We start from the raw sequence: 22,642 nt of genomic DNA on the forward strand, positions 1-22,642 counted from the left end.
AAGCGTATATATTATATATATGTGTGTGTGTGTGTACATAAAAGTGAACAGCCGAGTTCCAGCTCGGCACAGGATTAAGGTGCTAGTACAACGTCTCCTCAGCAGGAAACACCACCGGCCAGCAGCAGACCCGAGGGGCGACGCCCCGCGGGGCCGAGCCGTGCCGAGCCGTGCCTCGCGGTGCCGCGGGGCCCCGAGGGGCTGCGGCCTCGTAAAATGGCGGCGCCCCCTCGGGTCCGCTCCATGCCGTGCCGGGCCGGGCCGTGCCGTGCGGGGGAGCGGCGGGGGGCGGGGCGGCGGCCCCTTGCCATTGGCCGTGCGGCGGCGCCCCTGTGCGGTGCCTGCGCCGGGCGGCAGCGGCCGCGGCGCTGTCGTCGCCTTGCAGGGCGCGGAGCGGGACCGGCACCGGCAGCGGGGCCGGCACCGGGGGAAGGAGCGAGGTGAGGAGTCGCTGCCGCCGCTGCCGGGCGGGCAGCGGGGAGGCGGATCCCGGGATCCGCCCCGCCCTGCCTCGCCTCGCCTCGCCCCGCTGCAGGTCCGGTGCGGGGCCGCCCGGGGGTCCCGCGGCTCCGTGCGGGGGAAGGGGCGGGGGTCGCGGGCGGCGGGGGCGGCGCGGCCGGGGGCGGGCGTTCACCTCCGCGGTCGTCCCTAGGGCGCGGGGCGGCCCCGGCGGCTCCGGTGATGAGGACGCGGAGCAGAGGCTGAGGCCGGCGGTGGCGGCGTGCGGGCGGCTACCATGACGGTGTTCAGGCAGGAGAACCTGGAGGAGCACTACGAGACCGGCGAGGACCTGGGCAGGTGGGTGCGGGCCGGGACAACTTCGCGTGGTGCCAGCGGCCGTCCCGGCGTGGCCCCGGGGGAGCCCGGGCGGAGGCTGCTGGCGGCGGGGCCTCCGCGCCCGGCACCGGCATTAAACCGTAAGAAAGCCCCCCCCCAAATAATAATAATCTTTAACGTGTACTTCTGGTTTAGCGTATCGTTCTGGGTATGCTTTATATACATCTGGAATGACATGCTGTGCTGGACACCTTACATTAATTCAATGGATATTGTGTTAGGAAGGCATGTTACCATGCTGAACCCCAAATTTCAGCTGTGTATGTTAAATATCTTACTTGGGCACGCAAAATTCTTCATTCCCCACCCTTTTCTTTTTTTTTGGCAAGATCATGTAAAGTGTTCTAGAATCCAGTTTTAGGTTTCTGTAGTAATACAACTGTCACTATGCCTGTGGTTACAGGCATTGATACGTGATTTACTTCATAAAATAAAGACAGAATTACAAATTGCCACTTTTGTTTTTCTTAGGGCTCTTCACAGTGAAGGCAATGTCAGCCTGCTAGTTAAGAAAGTGCCAAGGTTTATGTAACATCTCTTGTATTTATTTTAAAGAGAAAGCGTCAACACAGTGCTTGGTCCCCAGTACCCACGTATGAAATAGAATAATTTCCCTAAGGACAATTGCATAGGCAGCATTTAAAGGTACGGGGCTTTTTCCACACAGCCACGCTTAGGAAATAGCATGTTAGCTCAAGAACATAGCACTGAAGATGAGGAATTTCATTTTGACATACAGGGAAGTGCAAACACTGAATGACGGTACATGGTTTACAAAAAAAAAAAGGCTGAGGTTATGTGCTTTTTATTCATTTTAACTATATAACCTTGGCATGCAGTCTAAACCTATATATATTTTTAAAGAACTTAAATTAATTAGTTACACTCTAGTCTTGTTTTTTTTCCCTTGGAAAAAAGTAAGCATAACTAAGAACTTAATCCATTTTTATTGGCTGTTGTGAGAAAATACCGATGGACAATAAAACATAACAAACTGGCAGGGTTTTGCTTTAACATAAAAGGGCCAAAGATTTTACTTAAGCATCATTTTGAGAAAGACTGATTATTTCACTGCAAATTGTTGCCATAAAATCAAAAGAGTAAGCAAATCTCAGCATAGTCGTTGAGTGGCTTAGTTCAATGGTGCTTTTAACATATTTTTGAACTTAGGTTTCTCTGGCTGCTTGAAATACTCTTGTAAATCCCATTTCTTTCCATTCCTCCTTTCCCCCTTAGGTTTCTCACCTTTACATTTGCATATAAATGTACTTGCAAATGTCAAGCCTGAGGCTTAAAACTCAGGAAGCAAGTGAATATTAAAAACACCTTTGACTTTAAAATTTCTTGGGTTTATTTGGGAACCTGAATCTTGATTTAAGGCTTCAGCTAAGCTGTGATGAAAGGTTCCATTTTGCTAAATCAACCTATTTTCTCCCCTTATAATGGATGAATTCCTTTGTTTCCTTGTACTTAGCATCAGTCATGGAACAAACAAGGTGAATAAATGAACAGATAAGAGTTTTTTCACCAAAGGGTATTTGCATGAATGGATCCTGAAGTTCCTAGGACAACCTGCCTTTTGAGAAAGCTCAGTGAAGATGCAGTTACTTTGAAATTTTAATCTTCTTCACTATTTTCCTTTGTAAAACATTTATATATCTGTATTACCTTATGATACCCCTGGCAGTAACTAGAATAAAAAGTAGATTTCCTATTCTAGCAAAAGTCACTTGATGAAAATAAATGGATTGCATAAATTAAATTTCTAAGTGAAACTAGTAAAGGAGGTTTAAAAATTGCTTACACAAAACCTGGAGATGTTTGAAACTAGGAGAATGGACAATGAGCTGAAAAAAATGCACTTTCCGGTTTTATGATATTTCACAGTGCTGTTGCAGAAGAAGTAATAAACAGTAAAAATCTTTTGCCAAAGTGTTTTTGAGTTTTTTTCCATTCTTTGGTTTGTTTTGATTTATTCCTGTGGAAAATAGGAGAAAAGGTGTTATGAATACTTGTAGGATCATTTTTTTGGTCTTATCTGTACGTGATCTGTTCCGACACATTTCTGCTGTTGGGGTAGGTTTACCTCTTTTGTCATCTTAAGCTTTTAGTACCAAAAGTCTCAACACTTACGGATCAAATGTCATCTTTAGGATGAAACATATATGGAGACTGTGCTCTTAATCACTGTGCATGTTGTGTTACGTACTTTTTGTTTTGTGTCTGACAAATTTAGTGAAACATATCACTGCATTGTTCAGGTGTGCACTTTAATTACAGATGTGTTAACTAACCATCTAACCATGGCATTTCAAAGAGTGATGGAGATTCTGTTCCTGCTGGGGTAGAGATTATCATGAAACAGCAACAAATTTACAAAAGCTGTTCTGTTCATTTTAATTCTTTCTGCAGTTGCAACCTGTGTGACTGTGCATTTTAAATACCCTGATGCAGTGCCTTTACTTCAGTTTGCCCAAAAGACAGGAATTAAAAAGTTCATCAGCATTGAAAACCTCACCATGGTGAACATAAAAGACCTTGAAACCAGATCAAACTAATGAAAATGATTTTTTTTAACCCTTCTGTGATTAGTCTTACCTGGGAGTTGTTATAGTACAATGAGAAAAGATGCATTGCTAAATTATAGGAAGAGGTACCCAGACGAGCGATTTAGTTCATGGTCTTAAACACCACCACCAGTCGTCTTTTTTTTTCTTTAAACTTTCAAGTATTTTCTAAAAGAGCTGCAGATAGCTGAAGTAATGTTTTGCAATTGAAGAATGGTATTTGCATTGCACCGTGGCTTGCTGTTTATTAATAGGAGATCCCTGTTGATGCAAAAAACAGGAAGAGGTATCTAGCAATTTTAAACTCTGAGTTTATTTGGACCTGTTGTACTCACTAGGGATACACTTTCCACTGATGTTGAATTAAAAACTATGATGGATGTCAGCAGTTCTGGAAATCAGTCTGTTTCTGTTTGGTAGCTCACTGAACAGGGAAGTTACCAGGGTTAGCTTACTGCTTTTTACTCTTATCTAAGGTGTCTGTCTAATCTCTTTATCAGTTGCAATGGAAAATGCACAGGGTAACACGCTGAAGGTGCTGATGAGAAAACAGGCAGTTGTTCAAATGTATACTTACAATCTGAAAAATGTTCCTTTACCTTTGAATCTTCAGTTAGAAGAGAAATCTTTTTTCTGGGTTGTATGAGATCTGATTTCTGTAGTAAGCAGTGAATACGTAGGCAGAATATATATATATTTTTGGTTATTCATCTATCAGTTTTCAGAAATGCTGCTTCTCAGAACTCCAAAGGCAGTATCTCATCTATCATACACCATAACTGTAACTGCATCGCACTGTGTTGGGAGGAAAGGAAAAACGTGGGACAAAGAAATGCTTGGATGACAACTAGAATTTGACCTTCATGGTGCTCTTCAGGCTTGAGAGCCCAAACTAGTCATACTAACAAGCTGATGTGCAAAAATGGTGTACGTATTGTCAAGTTCCATTACAAGATGTACAGCATGTGAAATTCCTTTGAGGTGATATTTCCCTTCAGAATGGCTAAGTTAAAAACCCCTGGCAACTGTCTTTTCAATAATGTTGTAGTGTAGCATTTTTTCCATCTATTTATCAGATTAGCAAGTCCTACAAAGGGCTGGGGGGGAGGGAAGCAGCAGCAGGAAGGATGGCCTGGTATGGCTGAAAGTGTTACACCTTGGGTCAAAAATTTAACTGCACCACATGGAAACTTCCAATTGCTCTTTTGTTGGATAATCTTACTGTAACCTCAACTCAGTGTGCTCCATTAAAAAGGCATTTATTAACCTTCATTTTTGTACAGAGACAAAATGGCCAAATACTGAAGATGCACGATGTGAAAACCACAGTAGCACTGTTTCCTGAGTCCCTCATATAGGCTCTGCAATAAATAATGCAAGTGTGGAATTCACGGCTTCTGTAACTACGTGTATGCAATTTGCGGCAATACGTGGTGATTAATTACTGTGAACTGAGTGGGCGGTAGGAGTCTTTCAGGGGCTAGGACCTGGGAAGGAACCCTGAACATGTTGGCCACAGAGCTGCTCCTCGAGTGGGAAACCTGGGTGGTTGGCTGGCTGTGCTGTTCCTCTGGAGACCCAAAAGTGGTGTTCAGGTTACAGCAAAGAGCCCTTTCAGTGCTGTTTGTGAATCACAGAGATGTTGTATCAGCCTTGTCAGCTCTCAGAGGAGCACCTGGTAATTCTGCGCTCGCTTTGAAGACATCAAGCGAAGCCAGTCCCGGCCCTGGTAGTTGTTAGGGTTCTGGGGGGAATCTTTTTCTTCTTTTTTTTTTTTTTTTTTTTTTTGGAAATGCATAATAAACTGCAAGCTGCTGATTGCATAGGCTGCATTAGACTGCCACCACACAGTACCGCCGGTGACAGCTATCGCCTTTTAACATGCGTTGAGCAGTGTTTCTGCCTGAAAAGCACAAGGTGCAATTACTTTTTTGGTATAACTGCTTGATTCTTCTTAGTTTATTTCTCTGTCTGGAGGAGAAAAATGTCTGGTTTATAGGCCTTTTTAAAACTGTGTGTAGTAAGAATATGGCTTGCTGATTATTGTGCCTTCATTTTAAATGCATAAATCTTTGTAAATTTAAACCCATCAGGAAGTAGATAAAGAACATTGGTCTTTGATTTCTCTTCTACCTAGGCTCAGTGAGGTGCAGTTGGCCCCAGAACTGGTGTGTTAGGCGTGTGCTTAAACTTTCATCAGTTCTTTCGGGGCTTTGCTGGTTTGTTCTTTTTGATGGATTTTTTTTTTCCTTCCCCATTATCTGCCTTTACAGATGTTCAGGCGTGTCACTTCCTTTGCTAGAACTGTGTGTACTGAACAGAATTTGGCACGTTTGGCTTAGGAAAGAGGCTGAGGCTGCATTTTCACGAGAGCAGTACGCCAGGCTTGGGCCGTGCTGACGGTGGCTGAAAGGAGTAGTATCACTTTCTCTGTCGCATGTTTCTGCATGTTTCTTTGATGCAGCGATGCTGTAAAAAGGGGGAAAAAAAAACACCTTATCTAATTTATGGCAGCAGTCCATGCTCAGATCAGGTGAAAGCCCTGTGAAGTCTCAGCCTACAAGGCCATGTGATTGCCTCTATAAATCCTTCCTCGAGTTAAATACATAGGAAGGACAGAGATAAAGAACCGTGGTACAAAGGCAGAAGAACACAAGCTGGCAACCAGGAAGCGAAGCTGTAAATAAGGAGAGCGATAGAGACTACTGAAGTTGTGGAGTAACCGTGCCAAACAGTTGTTAAAATTGGTAACACATTCAAAGCCATATCAGTTTTAGGAGGAAATTACATATTTCCTGTTAGAACCACAGCTGGTCCTAATGACCAGGTGTCCTTCTGTTTTTGACTGGCTTTATTAATTCTGCAGTGAACCCACACAACTTGTTGGCACAGTTTTATACTAAGGAGGAAAAAATGTCAGTTAAAGCAGTGGTTTACTAGTTTCTGTTTCCTGGGTGGTAGTGGCTTGTACAGGAGTCCTTTCTCAACTAAGACTGTCTTGAACTGCGTTTTGACCCTGCTGCAGGAAGATGGGTGTCCAAAAAACCTGAAAGGTATTCATCACCAGCTTAGTAGATCTTACTTAACCACCACTGGCTTATGGCAGAGCTAGGTGGAAGCTGAAAGGAGGAGGGTGGACAAAGAAAGCATAAGTCTAAAGATCCTGAAGCCCCAAATATTTTCTTGCATATATCTTCATTATAAAATACATATTGGAGTAACATAAATAGCGTGAAACTTGGTGGAACAGGGTATGAAACCCTGTGCCAAGGAGTCTAATAATAAATTTTGCTCTGAAATCTCAGCACATGGGGCTGATACAGCAAGAGTGAAGCCGGCGTGTGTCAGTCAGCTACTGGGTTACATTCCTGTCATTTTTAATCGCAGTTAGGAAAAAATTTCATATCAGATGGACTGTAGGAACCCGTATCGATCTATTTAATTGTGCAGTATGTGGCTGTGTCCTCCTTTACGTGGCACTCTGCAGTTCTGATCACTGTGTTTCAAAGAGATTGTTGCTGTTCTATTTTAAAGTGAAGAAGAAATGCTAGGATGGTGAAGCTGCGGGAAGAAGGCTTTTTTGAGAGCAGACTGAAGACTTTGGTATGTTTAACCTTGCACCGTGAGGCTTGGAAAGGTGTGATTTTTATTTATTTTTTAAGTATGCTGGAAGAATGAAAAGTGAAGAAACTTTTGAACTTAAAAGTTATAAATTATATGTACATTTAAAATATTCACAGGTAAATGAGCAGGCTGGAAATTCAAGGGCTGCTGGCCCCCAGGAGAGTGATCTTGGTTTTTTTCTTTGAAACAAAGATAAAAGAAGAGGGAACCTAAATTGTTTAAAGATTGAACTTTGTTAAATTAATGGAAGGTTTAGCATGGCACTGTCCTGGGGAAGGAGGAGGCTGATAAAAATTTGGTCATTGTGGGTATCTTAAGTCAGTTTTAAATCTCTCTTTCAAAGTAACTAGGCACATTATAGTTGACATTGAGGATGTTGACCTACTGTATTTAAAGTGTGTTGGCATTTTACTTACTTTTGTCATAGTACACATTGATGTCGGGGAGAATGACTTGTCACAGGTGCTTTTCACCCAGAACAGTTCACACAGCTTAGGATTGCTATAAAGTACCACACTGTTTTATGGTGTGTTTTGCAATCCATGCAATGGTCTGCAGCGTTATGCTGTTTTTTAATGTTTTAATCCCTTTCCCCTTATTCCCTCCTGATTACATAACCAGATGTGACAAATGACAACTGCTGCTTGAGGATGCAGGACTGCTGAGGAGGAAGCAGTTGCCCAGACCACGCGCACACATTTTCCACCACCAGCACGGACCTTGCAGGGCAGTGGTATGCTGCTTTCGAAGAGAGCAATTCTCTCCCAGAATTGTCTGCCTGCAGATGCGAGGCTGTTTGTTTGGTAGGATGCTTAGAGCACGTTGCCTGTACTTAACTGAAAGAAAACTAGCTCTTACTGGGTGATCGTAGACGTAGGCGGGTATATCCACGGCTTGGAAGAGTTTGCAGTCAGTGTAAATTATAACTGTGCTTACAACCTGATTGACAGGTAAACTGAACTCATTGCTGAACTATTCAAGGGAATGAGCTGTTGGAAAGGGGAAAAAAACTCTGCTGTGGATAGAATCGTGCTGTCTGCACATTTCTTGCTTCAACCAAATGCTAAGTCTGCCTTTAACTGGAGTGGTGTAGTATAAATACTTGATTTCCACAGTATCTTTATTAGAGAGCAATTAGTATTGTTAATAAGTTTTTGCCAGTTACCCGAGGAAGCCCTTCGTTCTGTCTGGTGTGTGAATTGGCTTCTGGGCCTCTTGTCCCTTTCCTCAGTTTCATCTTAAATATAAGTAGCCCCTTGCTAAGGCTTGGGGTGCAGGGTAGCGTGTGCCCCTGGAGGTGCTCAGTGAGGGTGCTTTGCTCATGAACATGCCTGTGTGGCTGGGGATCAGGAGAGCCTTTTTACTGCAGGTCACACAGTCTGTTGAAACTGTGGTATTTTGAAGTTACTGCTTTTAGAGGAGAGAGAATAAAGGGTGTTCATTTTCTGGAGTCCGTGGTGACATTACCAGACCTGTGATTACAGGGAAGCGTGATAGTGCCTTTCTTCTATTCTTTGTCTGCTGAAATATGTAGTCTCGCTGACTTTTGCAGGGCTGTCTGCAGCTTAACAGGATTGGACTTCATCGCTGAGGTGGTCCCTTGCAGTCCTGTGTTTCTAAATGAGAAGAAGAAAGCCAGTGCTTAAAACTTAAAATTGTGAGATTCTGTGCTCGGTGGGGCACACGCCTTCATACAGCACTTACTTTGCCTAGTTATGTAGGTATCACTTGGTGCAGCTAACATTTATGTTACTTGATTACGTTGTATTTTGTTCTGGCACGGTTTACAGCTTAATTATTTTGCCAAGTTTAATGGAGATTTAGAGGTGTGGAGTTTTTTCTCCACAGAGGGAAAATAATGTGGTGGGTATTTCACTTGGGCCTAACAAGTTCTTGGCCAAGAAGCCAGCACTTCCAGTAGCTCCATCAACAAAGCTGGCAGCTTATTACTTCCTAACAAAACCACGTATGTGGGAGTCTTGGTTGGAAGTAAATTTTACCTTTCTTTTGATACCTTTATTTCATCGTGCTGACAGATTGCTTTATTGGGACATTTGGCTCCTATTTCATTTAACAAAGATAATAAATTGGCATCTCTCGGATCACATCTGCACCTTGTCTCCCACCTTGGTTGTTTTCTATTCTCCAGGCATAGGCTTTAAGCATTTTGGTATGGGAGCTAGGATGTTTTTGGTATATTATCTTCCTGGCAGTATTTCCTTAACTGCATGAGCTGGGCCATCTGCACAGAGTTGCTGTTGATTCCCTGGGAAAGGAAAGCACGTCAGGGAACAGCTTAGTCCCTTATGTCTCAGTTTTTCTCATCGTTTTCTGTTTGAAAGGGCCTTCTGATGCTATTTACTAAGCATTCCTGCCTAAAAGAAGGATCGCTTTTTCAGCTTTTGTTGCTAGTTACAACGCTAACTGGGGAACAAACCATTCCAGATCGTGTCTTACAGAGCTGGTCCACTTCTGGCCCCTTTTCTCCCCGCAGAAAGAAGCCTTTATGTTACATTTTCTTCTGGGGAGAGCACGCTGCTGTCAGGTGGCTTGTGGTCAGTCAGCACTGCCGTGTGGCCAGACCAGCCTGACGGGAGGCCACGGAGGACGACCATCCCTGCCCCATCTTTGTCCACTGGGCAAGCAGAGGTGCCAGCCTCTGATGAGGCACGACGAGCATTGGGGAGCACAGTCAGGGGAACATGGGGCCAGAAAGGTGAGAGAGCCTCTGTATGCGTCAGGTGGCCCTGTGGAAGCGCTGCGCTGGGAGGCAAGGCCTGGCTGCTGATTAGCCCTGTTAACGAGGGCCCCGGCTGCACGGCCCGGGTATGGTTTCCCGTTGTGGCAGCTGTAGGGCAGCCAGACAAGCCGTCCTTTGCACTGAGGTCAGAGGGGGCAATTTGCAGTATATATTTTTTCTAAATGTTCTAAATTCCTAAGTGCTGCAGCTCATCTGTGAGAGTGAGCAGATGTAAATAAAGACTAAAGAGCTAGGGAAGCAGACAATTACTTGGCTGTAAATAGCAGCTCGTAAAACTGTAATATATACGGACAGTTACTAAGGCACTTGGTATGAGGTTTGAGTATGCGGCACAGACCATGCTTTGTTTGCAGTTTCAGTAATACCAGGTTTTGGTGTCTTCCTAAAAGCTTGCTTCAGTCATGGATAAGCAGTATGTTCACCACTGCAGATCTTCTTGAAACACATCAATGAATGATGTGTTTATTGATTGTATTGCTTGGTGAGTTTCTTGTATATCTAGCTAACATAAAATTAATAACTGAAGTGGGAGGACATGTGGGAAAGGAGTTCGCAGGTGGCTTTGCGCTGTTTCACACGTCCCTGAATTAAAGATAATGAAAAAATAAGTGTTAGAAACAAAAGCTTCAGCAAGGTCGAGATAAATGAACTTGGCTGTAGTGTTAAAGATGAGCTTTGCGCAGTGGCCAGTTGCTGGCTGGCTTGAGGTGCGTCTGAGGGTCTCTAACCAATCGTATGATCGATTTGGGCACATGGACAACACGTGGGGTTACAAGGAAAGTATATGTAGTAGAGAAAAAAGGGCAATAAAGGCCTTCTGTTCAAGAGCCATCAGGAGTCTGTGTCTTTCATCCCTTCAAGGACAGATGATTTTTTTCAAGCAAAAATAATTGTGACATCTTCTGTGGGGTATATAAGCTTGTGGTTCTGTGCTTTTTGTTGTTCTCTGGTAAAGAAAGGTTAGTAAAACATTGGTTCTTAAAGCAATTCTTCATGTTCAATGGCAAGTATTAAAATGTGAACTCCATACCACATCTGTAAACTGTATCATTTTGGGGGAAAACAGATTTGTAAGCAGTTTGGGAGCTTTGCAGTCCATCTTCACTTCTGCTTGCAGTGATTACTTTATTTCTAGCAAGTGTTTGTTGAATGATCAACAACAGTATGTCATTGTAGTAAATCTTTTTTACAAAGATAATGAAAAAACATTTTCTTAAGTTAGCACCATTATCTAACAGGTGCTGCTGTTCTGCAAATGTCGCCATGTGTTTGTGTTTTTGTGTTTGTGGCCATTCAGTGTAGATACCCTACAGAGTCAAAATCTGCATAGATATACTTTCTAGAGACACCTTATTACTGTTCAGTAAGGTCATAAGTAATGTGTCATAAAACAGGGAGGTTCAGAAATGGTGAAATAAAGGGAAGCTGCTCATTGCAACGAAGGAGTGAGTGGTATGACTGGGATCTGATAAGCATTATTGTTAGACCCTGCTTACCTGAGCGGCAGGACAAGCCCGCGCTTCAGACAAGCTTTGGAACCCTTTGCTATAGAAGAGAAGCAAAACAGAAAACATAACCTTCTCTGTTTAAAAAATTGCATTAATAGTATTCTTCGCTTAGCATCACCAATATCATGTTTCTGCTTGTATGCTTTAATATGCACCACAGAATCTTGGTTTAAGAATTCTTGAGCAACTTATGACTGAGCTCTTGTGTTTAATTCATAGCCAGGTGTATTTCAGATGCATCCTTTAACATCTATCAAGGCTGATGTGAGTTAATGTTAATTTCTGAGCTGGTTTAAAATTTCATGAAAAGACCAGTCCTAAAGAACAATAGAAGCATTAAACTCTGGCATTTAGTACTGGCACAGTAATTATGTTCTTTATTTATATGGCTGTGTACTTAGGCATTGATCCTGTAAGAACTCGTACTTGCGAACTCCTTTTTATTACTGTAAATGACAGTAAGCATAGTGATTTTTTATTAATATATATTTTTAAATCTCTGCATTTTGCATCTTCCCACCTTTTTTTCTGGCTTTTTCATTTCCATCAGAGATGTAGCTATTACTTGCACTGTTTACAAGTGTGAGTACTCTGTTTTTTTCATATGATAAGATCGTTTCTGAAAAGGTTTTAGCAGATGTACATATATTCAGACCAAATGTATTCCAGCAAGCTCCAGCGCAAGCATCATTATTATGAAATGGCTGGCATCCAGCTGGCTTGGAAGTTGTACAGCCATACTTATTCCCCCAGCTTACAGTAGATACCGGTACATCTAGGCATGGACTTACATTGGTATTTTAAACCACCATATCTATGAGTAGACTTCTAGCTGAAGCATTTTCTCGAGTCCTTGCTTGGGCATCTAAGATATAAGAATACCTAAATCTTCCCATTCTGGAGTGTGGTAATCACTAAGTAAAGTGCTTACGTTAAGGACTTCACATATGGCACCTTTTGTTTTGTGTTTACCACCCTCAAGCTTTAAAAGAATGATAAAGGCAGTGTGATAAATGTGCTTGTGCTTACAAAGGCATATCCATCAATCTGATGTGTTGTTTTGTTGTGTTTTTTTTTTTCCCCTGAAAATGTTGCAACTGCTATTCCTGCCTATGCAACAATTGGATCAGAGAGCAGAAAAACTGCATCAGAGCATTTTCTCAGTCTCTTATATAAAGTTTCAGTAACGTTGATAACTTGCATTACTTGTCTCATCTGCAGGCACAGTGACAAGCATGCATGTCTGGTGTTATCCAGATTGTATGAGTGAATGCTGGATAGATAATATGAAAAAGAAGATGGAGTTGAATTGTTTATATGCACACAGGAAACACGGAAGGTTTTGTCTGCGCCTGTCTGGTGTATGCCTCGAACACACCTATTCTAACTGTAAAAAGTAGGAAAGAGTTTAGTCTTTAATTGGCTACTTTCAAACTTAAGTGGTTCAATGAGCTTCTTAGCAATCAGTAAAGTTTTCAGTACCTCTTTGTTTTGTATCTGCAGTAATTTATGTGTTTCCAACGGGGCAGAAGCATCAGACCTTCAGTAATGCTTCTGGCTCTTTCAGTGCACCTCCTCTTCCAAACATCTGCTGCCAGCGCAGACCCAGAGTACTTTATTCATTCACATTTGCATTCCAAAACCCAAATGTGAATGGAAAAAAAAAAATCTGACATCAGAATTTCTGCTCGTGGAAGGGAATCTGTTTTAAATACCGTCACAGAACTCCACAACACCATGCAATATCTCCTTGTTCTGATGAATAACAACAGCAAAAATGTACTTATTTACCTGTCTACTAAGCCAGTTTAATCCATTGACAAAAGTATAATTTAGAATGATCAAGGCAGTACTTGTGAACAGATTGATGTAAAGGAGTTTCTTTTTGTTTCTTTGTGTAGCTTGGACCTTAGAAAACACTTTCTCTATTTGTACACAGATGCCAGTTTTTCAGTGCCAAGAATGTTCCTTTTATGCACTAAAAAGTTCTAGCAACAGTGCAACTCCTCTTTCTGGCAAGGGCTTTGTGAGTGCTTGAGAGTTAAAATAAATCTTTCTGCTCCTTTTCTACCTACTTTCCACCCTAACATGCTTTCTTTCCTTGACTTTCAGCTGCATTAAACTAATTTTAAAGAGCACGGCTTGACCTAATTGCTTAGTAGAGTATGATCATGGAGAAATCCCATATATTGTCCACCAACCCTGTGGTCATAATTTCTTTAAAGTCATGTGCTCTTTTGAAAGAATAAGACCACATTGATGGGAGGCCTGTGTGCTGGAGCTGTCAGTGGAGGATTTAGCAGCTGCAAGATCTCGCTTTTCTTTTTCGCTCATTGTGTGAAACGCCATTGACAGTGCCACCTTTTCTGCTTGAAAACCCTTATCCTTCATGCTGCAAGGCGCTTCAAAAAGAGACAGAAGCCCTTGAATTGGCACCCAATTGTATCGTGAATATCTGCTTTCCTTTCCCACCCAAATGAAAAATACCTGGGCGTGAGTTCCTGCATGATCTTCCTTAGACTTAGGTGTGAGTGTTGTGTGAATTTGAAAACAGGTGTTTTTCTGGTACAGAGCAGCGCAGTGACATTAAAATCCACATTAATAAGCAACATTTTGTGTCAGGTGTGAAATTTTTGACGACTATTAGTAGTCTGAAAAGTACTGTACAAGGAATAATCATTTGTGTTTCCTAGCTGTGGTCAGATTCATTAGCTGAATTTATTGTGAGATACTCGGTTTTTATCTTTTCCTGGAGGACCAATTGTGCAGCTGCAGGAGACTTCTGTGTCTTTGTGCACCTTCTGCTGACATTTAGGCTCTTCTGTGGTAGCACTGGGTAGTATCTTGCTGCTGTCATCGTGCCCCTGTGACTGAGGGGAGAAGGAAAACTGTCACTTTCAGCTGAAAATAGGAACGCAAAATAAGTTGCTGTTAATTGATATTTTCTGTGTTAGTTCCAGCATTAGCTGTCCCTCTTTAAACTCTTTTTTTTTTGTAACTTGAAAATATATATATTAGGAAAACAATGTCACTGCTTGCCCTTTCATGTCGCTTGTACTGCATGCTGTGTGATGTAAAGGGCAACTTACGAAATAAACATTATTGCTTCTTTGCAGTTCAGTTGATCTGTGATTGATACAGTACAGTTTTACAGCCCACGATCTTCCACCATACACCCATCGGTCCTCTTTGGGGGAAAGGTGGGGAAACTACACTTTATCTGCTATATAATGTCAGTAGGAGCTGTGGGGGCTCAACATCTCTGAGAGGCATGGCCAAAAACAAAGGGGCCGCAGTATAGGTCTTGCGGGGAGAGGTGAGGTCTCTCCTTGTTTTGATAGGCAACTCTGTCAGCTTTAAGTGTACCTCTTTGGAATAGAGGGCTCTGTTAAGTGCTGGAGTGATGAGCCAGAGACTCTGTTATTTGTAGCCAAGGCATTTGCCCGTACAGCCCGTATCTTGCCAGAGCACTGGTGAGAGTGTGAAGCAAGTACCTGATAGGAGAAGCGTGACCAAAGCTGTTGCTCAGCTTTGTTATTGGAGTAATTGTTTCTTGTTTGTTTGTTGTTTTTTTTTTTTTTGGCATGGGTGCTCTCCTAGTAGAATCCAAAATGCGTTCTTAAGGCTTGCGTCTGCACCTTCCATTTGCTAGCTTAAGCCAACATTAATAAAGAACCAAAAATTTAAAGTATGTTGTTCATTTGAAATAAAGTAAGTGTGCCTAAATACACTTAAGTCTTTATATTTCTATGAAGTCCTGTCTTACGTGATATCCCAAACAAGTTTACCCAGCCAATAATGCCAGGTAGAGGTAAATGAGGATTTATATGTGAGGGAACTTGGTTGCTTTTATCTTAAAAACAAGGGGGGAGTGGGAGAGGAATGAGACTTCATGTGCCTGTTTGTGTGGACGTACAGGATGTACGGTATTTGGTTTTCTGTGCATGTGTTTTCTTCCATTTTTACACTTCACATAGACTGTATTGTAATTGGCATGTTTTGAGAGGTCCTGCGTTTAGTCAGCTGCGTAAAAAGATCTAATAATAAAGGACTTTTCCTTCACCCAATTCTTGTGTTCATTTTGTGGAGTTAAGAAGTTTTAAAAGCATTTTAAGCTGTCTCATTAAAACACACTGTTTTTAATCCCACCAAGTAATGTAGTTTTTAACAGTATTCATGCAATAGCGTGTTTTAATACATTCTCAAGGATGACAAGCTCTAATGATTTAGAGAAAAAGTGGCATCTTATTGAAACAGTTCCCTGGCTACCATCAGAGCTGAACCACTCTCTGGAGAAATGCAAGGTTTGCAACATGATGCTTCTTGAGGTGAGAATGGAGTCCATCCTTTGGGTGGGCATTTGTCAGAAGAAGCACCAGGTGGCCTTAACACTGGGGCAAGAGCAGGTCGGCGAAGTTCCCGTGGCCATGCCTTTGCCCGACGGGGTGATCTGGCAGAGCAAAGCAAAGTCCCTGTGTCCCAGGGTTGCAAAGAAAGGCTGGGTAGTCTCTGCAAAGCTCAGATGGGGTTGTTAAATACATTTGACAGCTTGTTTGTATCTGTAGCTTCGTTCAGCTCACTTACCTACCTGGTATTCTCCCATTTCTTTCTTTTCATTTGTATTGAGGCTCAGTTGTTTCTATATGCCTTCAAAACCAACACATCACTGCCATATGGCCTGGCTTGGGTGTTTGTTGTGTCTGTTTACATCTGCTTTTTGTCCTTTCCGCTTTACCAGCTCTTCAGCCTCAACAGGGTACTCGCTTCCTGCTGCCTGTTGTATTTCTTTTTTTCCTCAAATTTATCTCTGTGTCAAAATGCACCATGCTGTTCTTAATAACTGAAGAACTGGCCAGGAGTTGAAAATTTTCAGGACATTCACAGTTAAGAAAGGCTGAAAATAGTGTAAGTCTTGGTCTAAAGGCATCTTCTTTCTTTATACGTTGAGCTCTTAGCCTTTGTCCAACATCCTGACTGTGTTATCTGCCTCAAAGGTGTATTATGTGATAACAAGCTCAGCTTGATACTTTGTGAATCAGTAGAAATTTTGTTTTTATTTATGCAATCATACCTGCTTTCGCTGAAAATTACAGAAACACTGTGACCACCTTCTAAAGTGAGGTCACAAAACAACAGTGAAGGTGGGATCACTAGTACCAGAAGATGTCTTCCAGTCAGTTATTACATTGGTCTTAATTAACATTGCTAATCATTAATATTTATCTTGCTTATGCAAATTAACTGTGAAGGACAGTTTAATTTCTCTAACTTAAGTTAATGAAGCTTAATAACTTCATGTAGCTAATGTAGCTTTTTTTCTATTCTGAAGATGGTGTGGTTACTGTCTTTTTACATATGCTTAGATAGGGTAGGAAGATGTTGAAAAAAGTATTGCTGCAAATCTTCTCTCTTTCAAGTGCTTTTACGATGTCTCACTGGGTGTTCCCTCCTATCTGCAGTAGCTGTGTTGTTTTTAAGCTCTCTTTTGGGTGTTTATGATGTGCAGTTTTCTGCACTTTAGTTTAGAGGAGGTTATTCTAAACCTGAATGAAGAACTCTTTTAGTGATAGGACTATGACATGACCTTTTGATCTGCTCATAATGAAGAAAAAGTTGAATAATTGCTTTTCTTTTTTCTTTGGAGACACCAAAGTCAGTCCTGTGTACAATCTCACTGTCATCAACACAAACCTTCTCGCCAAAATTCTCAAGCAACCAAACTGCACACCAGTACCTTTCCAGGGTGGAAAGACCAAGTGGTAAAGGAGCATACGGCAAATAATTATGTTTTGTACTGCATTTTAGATTACAAGGACAGTTTTGGTTTTTGACCATTCTGATTGCTTGAAAGGGCCTCTGCAGCAATCACAGTATAGACCTCTTGTTTGTTTTTAGTGGGTTTTCAGTGCAGATTGCCAGCAGTGAAACATTTGGTCATGGCTTTGCACTTTTTAACAGGTGATTTGGTGCTACTGCTGGCAAGTTAGTGTCTTGAAGTGTTAATCTTTTCAAGTCTGTCCTCTCTACTTCATAATTCAGGGAGGAAATAATCTACAGGGAAAAATTTCTGACATTTTCTATCTAACTGCCCTATATAAAATCAAATCTGGTGCTTTCAGAATAGTATCCCAAATATAGTGAACTAGCTAGAATTTAATTCAGTTTTGTTTCTTAACTTGATGGTAATCGACTCTCTGTAGTTGGGAGAACAGCACCATGGAAAAGTACTGGAGTTTTTGACTGAGCCCCACGTAAGTGGCACTAAATCTCTCCTTGGTTACACCACGTTGCATGACATCTTTGTTCTCAGTAGAGCAACTTAAAGGAATTGAAACTTCAGAAAGTTGTGGTGAATAGCTACTTCTTGCTGAGAAGCCAAAAACAAGCAAGCAAACAACAACAACAAAAAAACAGGTTCTCGTGTGACATCTCCAAAAATGTATTTCCTCTGTGATTTCTTTGGCTGATGCCGGAGATTGGTATATGGCTGGCCAAGAAGAAGACTTAAGACAGAGCTTAAGCTATCACAAATGAAATCTGAGGGAGCAGAAAACGAGAATGCCCTAAGTGTTGCCAAACAACCTTTTCTTGTTTAAAGGAAAGTAGTATAAATAAAGTTAAAAACAATCTCATGTATTTGTGCTCTAGTCTGCCTATTTATCTAAGATCTTCCCTGCTTCTCCTAGGATACCATCTTCCAAGCCAGGTTGCAGGATACAGGGCAACATGGGCTCGAAAAATCTCAGCCCATTGCCATTTGGGTCCTAGGATGTGAAGTAGCACTTTTCCTCCATGACTTGTGTGAACATTCCTTTGTTTGTTTGTATTTAAACTGAGTCATTCAGCACCAACGGCTAGAAGTAAATTCTGACTTTGTGAAATCAGTTGGAGAAGAGGTGTGACAACAGGAAAAGTGGTTGATAGTACAGGCGGGTAGGTGAGGGTGTGCGCAGGCTTTGTCAACCCAGTTGCACTTTGAGACAGGAGGTGTTTCAGAGGAGAGCTGTCCTGCAGTGCCTTACACTGCAACTGTGCTAGCAATCCAGCTCAGCTACCCTGTGTGTAATCTGTGTGATATTAATGTGAATCAGTTTAAATGAATTTTAGAAAAACACTGTTTTGGGAAAACTGTGAGGAGAAAAATTATGTATCGATAGTAAATTGCATAGATGTCTTCTCTTACTCTAACTCGTAGTGCAGATTTTTAAAATAATTTTTAGGTGCTCTCCCAGTTTGCTTCAGATGCTTACAGCCTGCATAGGCCACATATTAACTTTGGAGCAGGTCTTTAGGATCACGAAGCTATTATCTTCCCTGTTCTCACTTCTTGAGGTCCTGTTGACCTTTTTTGTGTTGTCCTGATGAAGTTTATTGCATCTGCTAGTTGTGTGGCAGATGGGGAAAAGAGTTTCAGCATTACAGCATGAAGAATTATGTGATTTAAGGCCAGGAAAAGCACAATTATTTCTAGATGGTGGGCACGGTAGTGTTTGGTTTTTTTTTTTTACAGCGTCTTTGGAAGAGGGTAGTGTCCTGTATGTTCGGTTGAACTCCAGTACCCCCTGCACTTGTGGTTGCAAGAAAGCTGTGTTTAGGTGCTCAGGTCGTGTAAGTCACAGTATCTACAGCCTGCTCAGCAGAGATCTCATCATCTTTCATGTGGGTGCTATTTCGCGCCATTCTGTTATTTAGTTTCATCTTATCATCACCTTCCCATCTCCGATAAACTGCCTTCTTTCAGCATCGCTGCGCCATGGTTGTGTGCAGGGTTGTTGGCAGCTGCAGAGTAGCTTTATTCTATCCTTTGCAACTTAAATATAAGCTGTTTTATTAGAATATTTGTTTCTGGGCCTGGTTCTATGGTATCCTGAAGTTAATCCTATAACGAGATAATGGAAGTTTAGAAGTGATCTTTTGGAGGGGAAAATCACAGTGTATGATTTTTGTGCTCACTTCTCTCTGCTGCTCCATGCCTCTGTGCGTCACAACTGTTACACCTGCCAACAGGACATGGATTTTGGAGGAGAAGATTGGAAGGAGATTTTGCTCAGTGTGGAGATTGTCGGGGATGCAGAAACAAACAAACAGAGCTGTGTCTGGCTGCTTAAAGCAATGCCTGTACCTTTTCACCATCTAGTGTAAGCCTAAACCCACACACCTATCAGGGTTTCAACTTGTTTACTCAAAACATTCTGCAAGACAGAGCTTGTGGTAAACTTTGTCTGAAGGTATTTTTTTTTTTATTTCCATTTTTTGAAAAAGCTTTCAAAAAAGAGAGATAAATATCTTAGGTTGTATCTAGTGAGTGTCTTGAGAATGACAGTGAATGCAAGTCTAACAGATGCTCCAAAACAGCTCAGGCTTGCTGGTGTGCTTATTTTGGTTATTGTTGTTGCCAAGATAATGAAAAGTAATCCAAAAGCTTTTTGACTTTTAAGGTGCAACTATATCATTTAAAACTGGAAGATATTTGGGGATTCCATATTCTCTTTCACAGATTTCCGTGTCAAATTTTCAAGCTGATTTTTGACTGCCAACCCTGCAGAAGCCGTTGTGCGTTATGGCAGCTGAGCTGTGTTCTTTTTGTCTGTCATCACCAGCGAGCTATCACTTCAGCTGTGTTTCCGCCAGCTAGGCTGTCTTAAGGTTACACTTGGAGTAACACCTGTGCAAACTCACTAATTGCTAGGGAAATTTCAGTGGTGTCCCTCCAGGGAATATGAAGGGAGCTGTCTTTATTTGGTGACCTCACATTTTTCCACTTCTGGCAATCCTTTCTTTAGCTGTTTAAAAACTCCTGTTCCTTCTAGCAAGTACCCAGCATTCAGCCGTGATGAAAGTGTGAGGCCGCAGCAGTTGTTGTGAGTATGAGAGAGATACAGAGCTTGGGAGGAAAGGGAAACTGACACATGGCTGCTACTCTGCAGATGCAAACTTGTGTGCCACCACCTTTTCCGGACACGCTGCCGAGACCACAGCTTCTGTTGCTTCATTGTCACTGCTGAGCTCTGTACTGCCTATGGTTGCTCGTGGCTGGTCACACTGGATGCATCGTGCAGGTTTTCCTGAGAAAACTGTCTTCCTGGAGTGAGAGGATGGCACATACAAAAAGTTGGCGTGCAAACGCTGTCCTTCCTGAGTCTGTGCGAGGCACTTCTCCTCCAAGCCGCTTGCAGCCGAGTCCCCAGGCAGCACGAGAGCAGAGGCTGGTGGATGCTCGGCAGAGCAGCAGATATGGCCAAACACTTCTGCTGAGTTGCTGAGTGCCGGCGGTACCCCTGCACCCTAAGCCGGAGGGGAAGGCAGCCAGAGGGGAAGGCAGCCGGTGGTTGTGCAGGCCGTGGCGGAGGCTCACGGCCAGGGTGAGGAATGCTAGGAAATGAGGTGGGTTGGAAATGCAAGCTCATTATCTCGCCATGCCGTCAGAATATGTAGCACTAGAGACCGTCCCCCTTTCCCCAAAACGTAAAAGGATGATTACGAGTTGTTCTTCATCCCACTCTTCTGGAAGGTCCGGTGTGGCAGTGCACGGGCATACTGGTCTCTCGCGCCCTTGTGATTCTCCTCTGACTTCTTCTCTCCGTGCAAAGCGAGCTGTGAGGAACCGCCAGTCAGAACGATTCTTCTTTATCTGACACTTTAACATGAAAAAGAGCAAAATGAAGCATGACGCTGTGGGGAGAGTGCATTGTGCTGGCCTCCCTGAGACAATTTGTATTGAACTGAAAAGCCGGTGGCTGGTGTTTTGGGGGGCGGGGGGGGGGAGAAGGCAGGCTAACATTTTTACAGGAGGTACGTGCAGAAAGCTGCTGAGAAGCACATAGTAATTTCACATAACAGTTTTTATTTGAGATTCTTGCTTCTGTGAAAGACTGTGGCAGACCTGGATAAGAGGAGCCTTGCTTCAGGTTACGTGTCAAGTAGATGTAACTCATGCAGGTGAATACTTCCTTATGACAATAAAAAGGAAGGAAATGCATAAATGGAATTTATGTTCTTGAGGCTAAATGAAATGCTTCGGGGAACGGGATTTGTAACAAAAATGCAGGGAAAATTAGTTACAACTTTTGCTTGCGCTACTAGAGCTTGAGTTGTTTCTGTCTGTCTCCTCAGGGAGTACCACATTAGTTAAGGAGGCAATAAGCACAAGAACATTTCAGGAATTAGTGCTGTTTAATATTTCAGGTGTTTTTCTTGAAAAGTCTGCATCTAGAAAATCAAAGATCAAAGCCAGCTGTGGTTTGTGAAGTGAAATACTTCAGGGTTGCTTGTTATTTATTTCAGCATGCAAAAGTAAGTAGTAACTAGAACACTTTCGATAAGGCAAATTATCACTTTTAATCAGCAATTTTTTTTATTAGAGTACCATGTACAGAAACGTCTGGCTAAAACTTTCAGAGAGAGCTCTGACACATAGTTGAAAATAAAGTCCTTTTTTCCTTCCAAAAATGTCAAGAGGAGTACTTTTACTTTGGAGCTTTGTTGAGACAGCTAACAAAGCATCCTCAACTTATCCCACTTGTTTTTAACTCTGCTGTAATATAGCATATCCATAATATATTAAGTTGGGGGAAGGGGTGGAACAAGGCCTCAAGTTCTGCAGTGGAAAAATCTACAAAAATGTCCTGCGATGAAGACCGTCATATCTAAAATGATTCACGTTGTTTGTGCACTACTTTGCTCAGCCTTTGTAATGGAGGAAGCAAAGGATTTCATTTGCAGCTTGGAGTGGTTGTTATGCTGATGTCCCTGTGCCTGCAATTTTGTTCAGATGTCTAACTCAATCTGAGTAAAAAGGGCTGCAGCACTGGCAGCTGGAATCAATGCGTGCGAGTCTTTTGTAGACTGGCTGAATTACTGTAGAAAGTGAAACTTTTTCGGTGCAACGTTAGTGATTATAAATGCACAACTGTTTTGAATGACAAATCTCCTGTCATACTGCTACTCAGAACCAAACTTAGACTGTTTTGGCACAGAAGCTGAATTTTAGGAAACGACTCTTTTCTGTAATGCTGATATGGATTTGAGACTCTATTGGTTGTATTTATTCTCACTGCTGATACGCGTTAAGTGTAAAATGTGCTTTTGTTACGAAGGTATGTATATATTGCTTACAGCAATCCCCAGTCCTTCCTTTAATGAAATAGTCTTCATGGTTTTCAAAAATGTCATCAAAGTATGCATGTGGATTTCACATTGTTTCCTGGCTTGAATACTCAGTATTTTGAAGCAAAGTGTTGTTAGGTCAAAGCTTGCAGGAGAGAGTTTCTGGGCACAGCATCCACTTGCAGAAATGCATCTGGAGAGGAGCTGAGATTCAGAGGATGCACTCAGCGCCCACAGAC

The 22,642-nt window shown here is 42.2% G+C and overlaps 1 protein-coding gene across 6 annotated transcripts in view; it reads left to right on the top strand.

The window, feature by feature from the left end:
• Positions 1-336: 336 nt before the first annotated feature.
• Positions 337-22,642, top strand: part of DAPK1 (death associated protein kinase 1) — an 89,644-nt gene continuing 67,338 nt past the window's right edge. For 3 of the 6 annotated variants that reach the window (XM_035565241.2, XM_050716220.1, XM_050716221.1), the window contains exons 1-2: positions 337-440; positions 653-798. In XM_035565241.2, coding sequence (XP_035421134.2) covers positions 737-798 — 62 coding nt within the window. In that variant the 5' untranslated portion in view covers positions 337-440; positions 653-736. The other 3 variants (XM_050716217.1, XM_050716219.1, XM_050716218.1) reach the window with 3 other exon arrangements.

Source organism: Cygnus atratus, chromosome Z (assembly GCF_013377495.2).
Source record: "Cygnus atratus isolate AKBS03 ecotype Queensland, Australia chromosome Z, CAtr_DNAZoo_HiC_assembly, whole genome shotgun sequence".
NCBI classification, from domain to species: domain Eukaryota; kingdom Metazoa; phylum Chordata; class Aves; order Anseriformes; family Anatidae; genus Cygnus; species Cygnus atratus.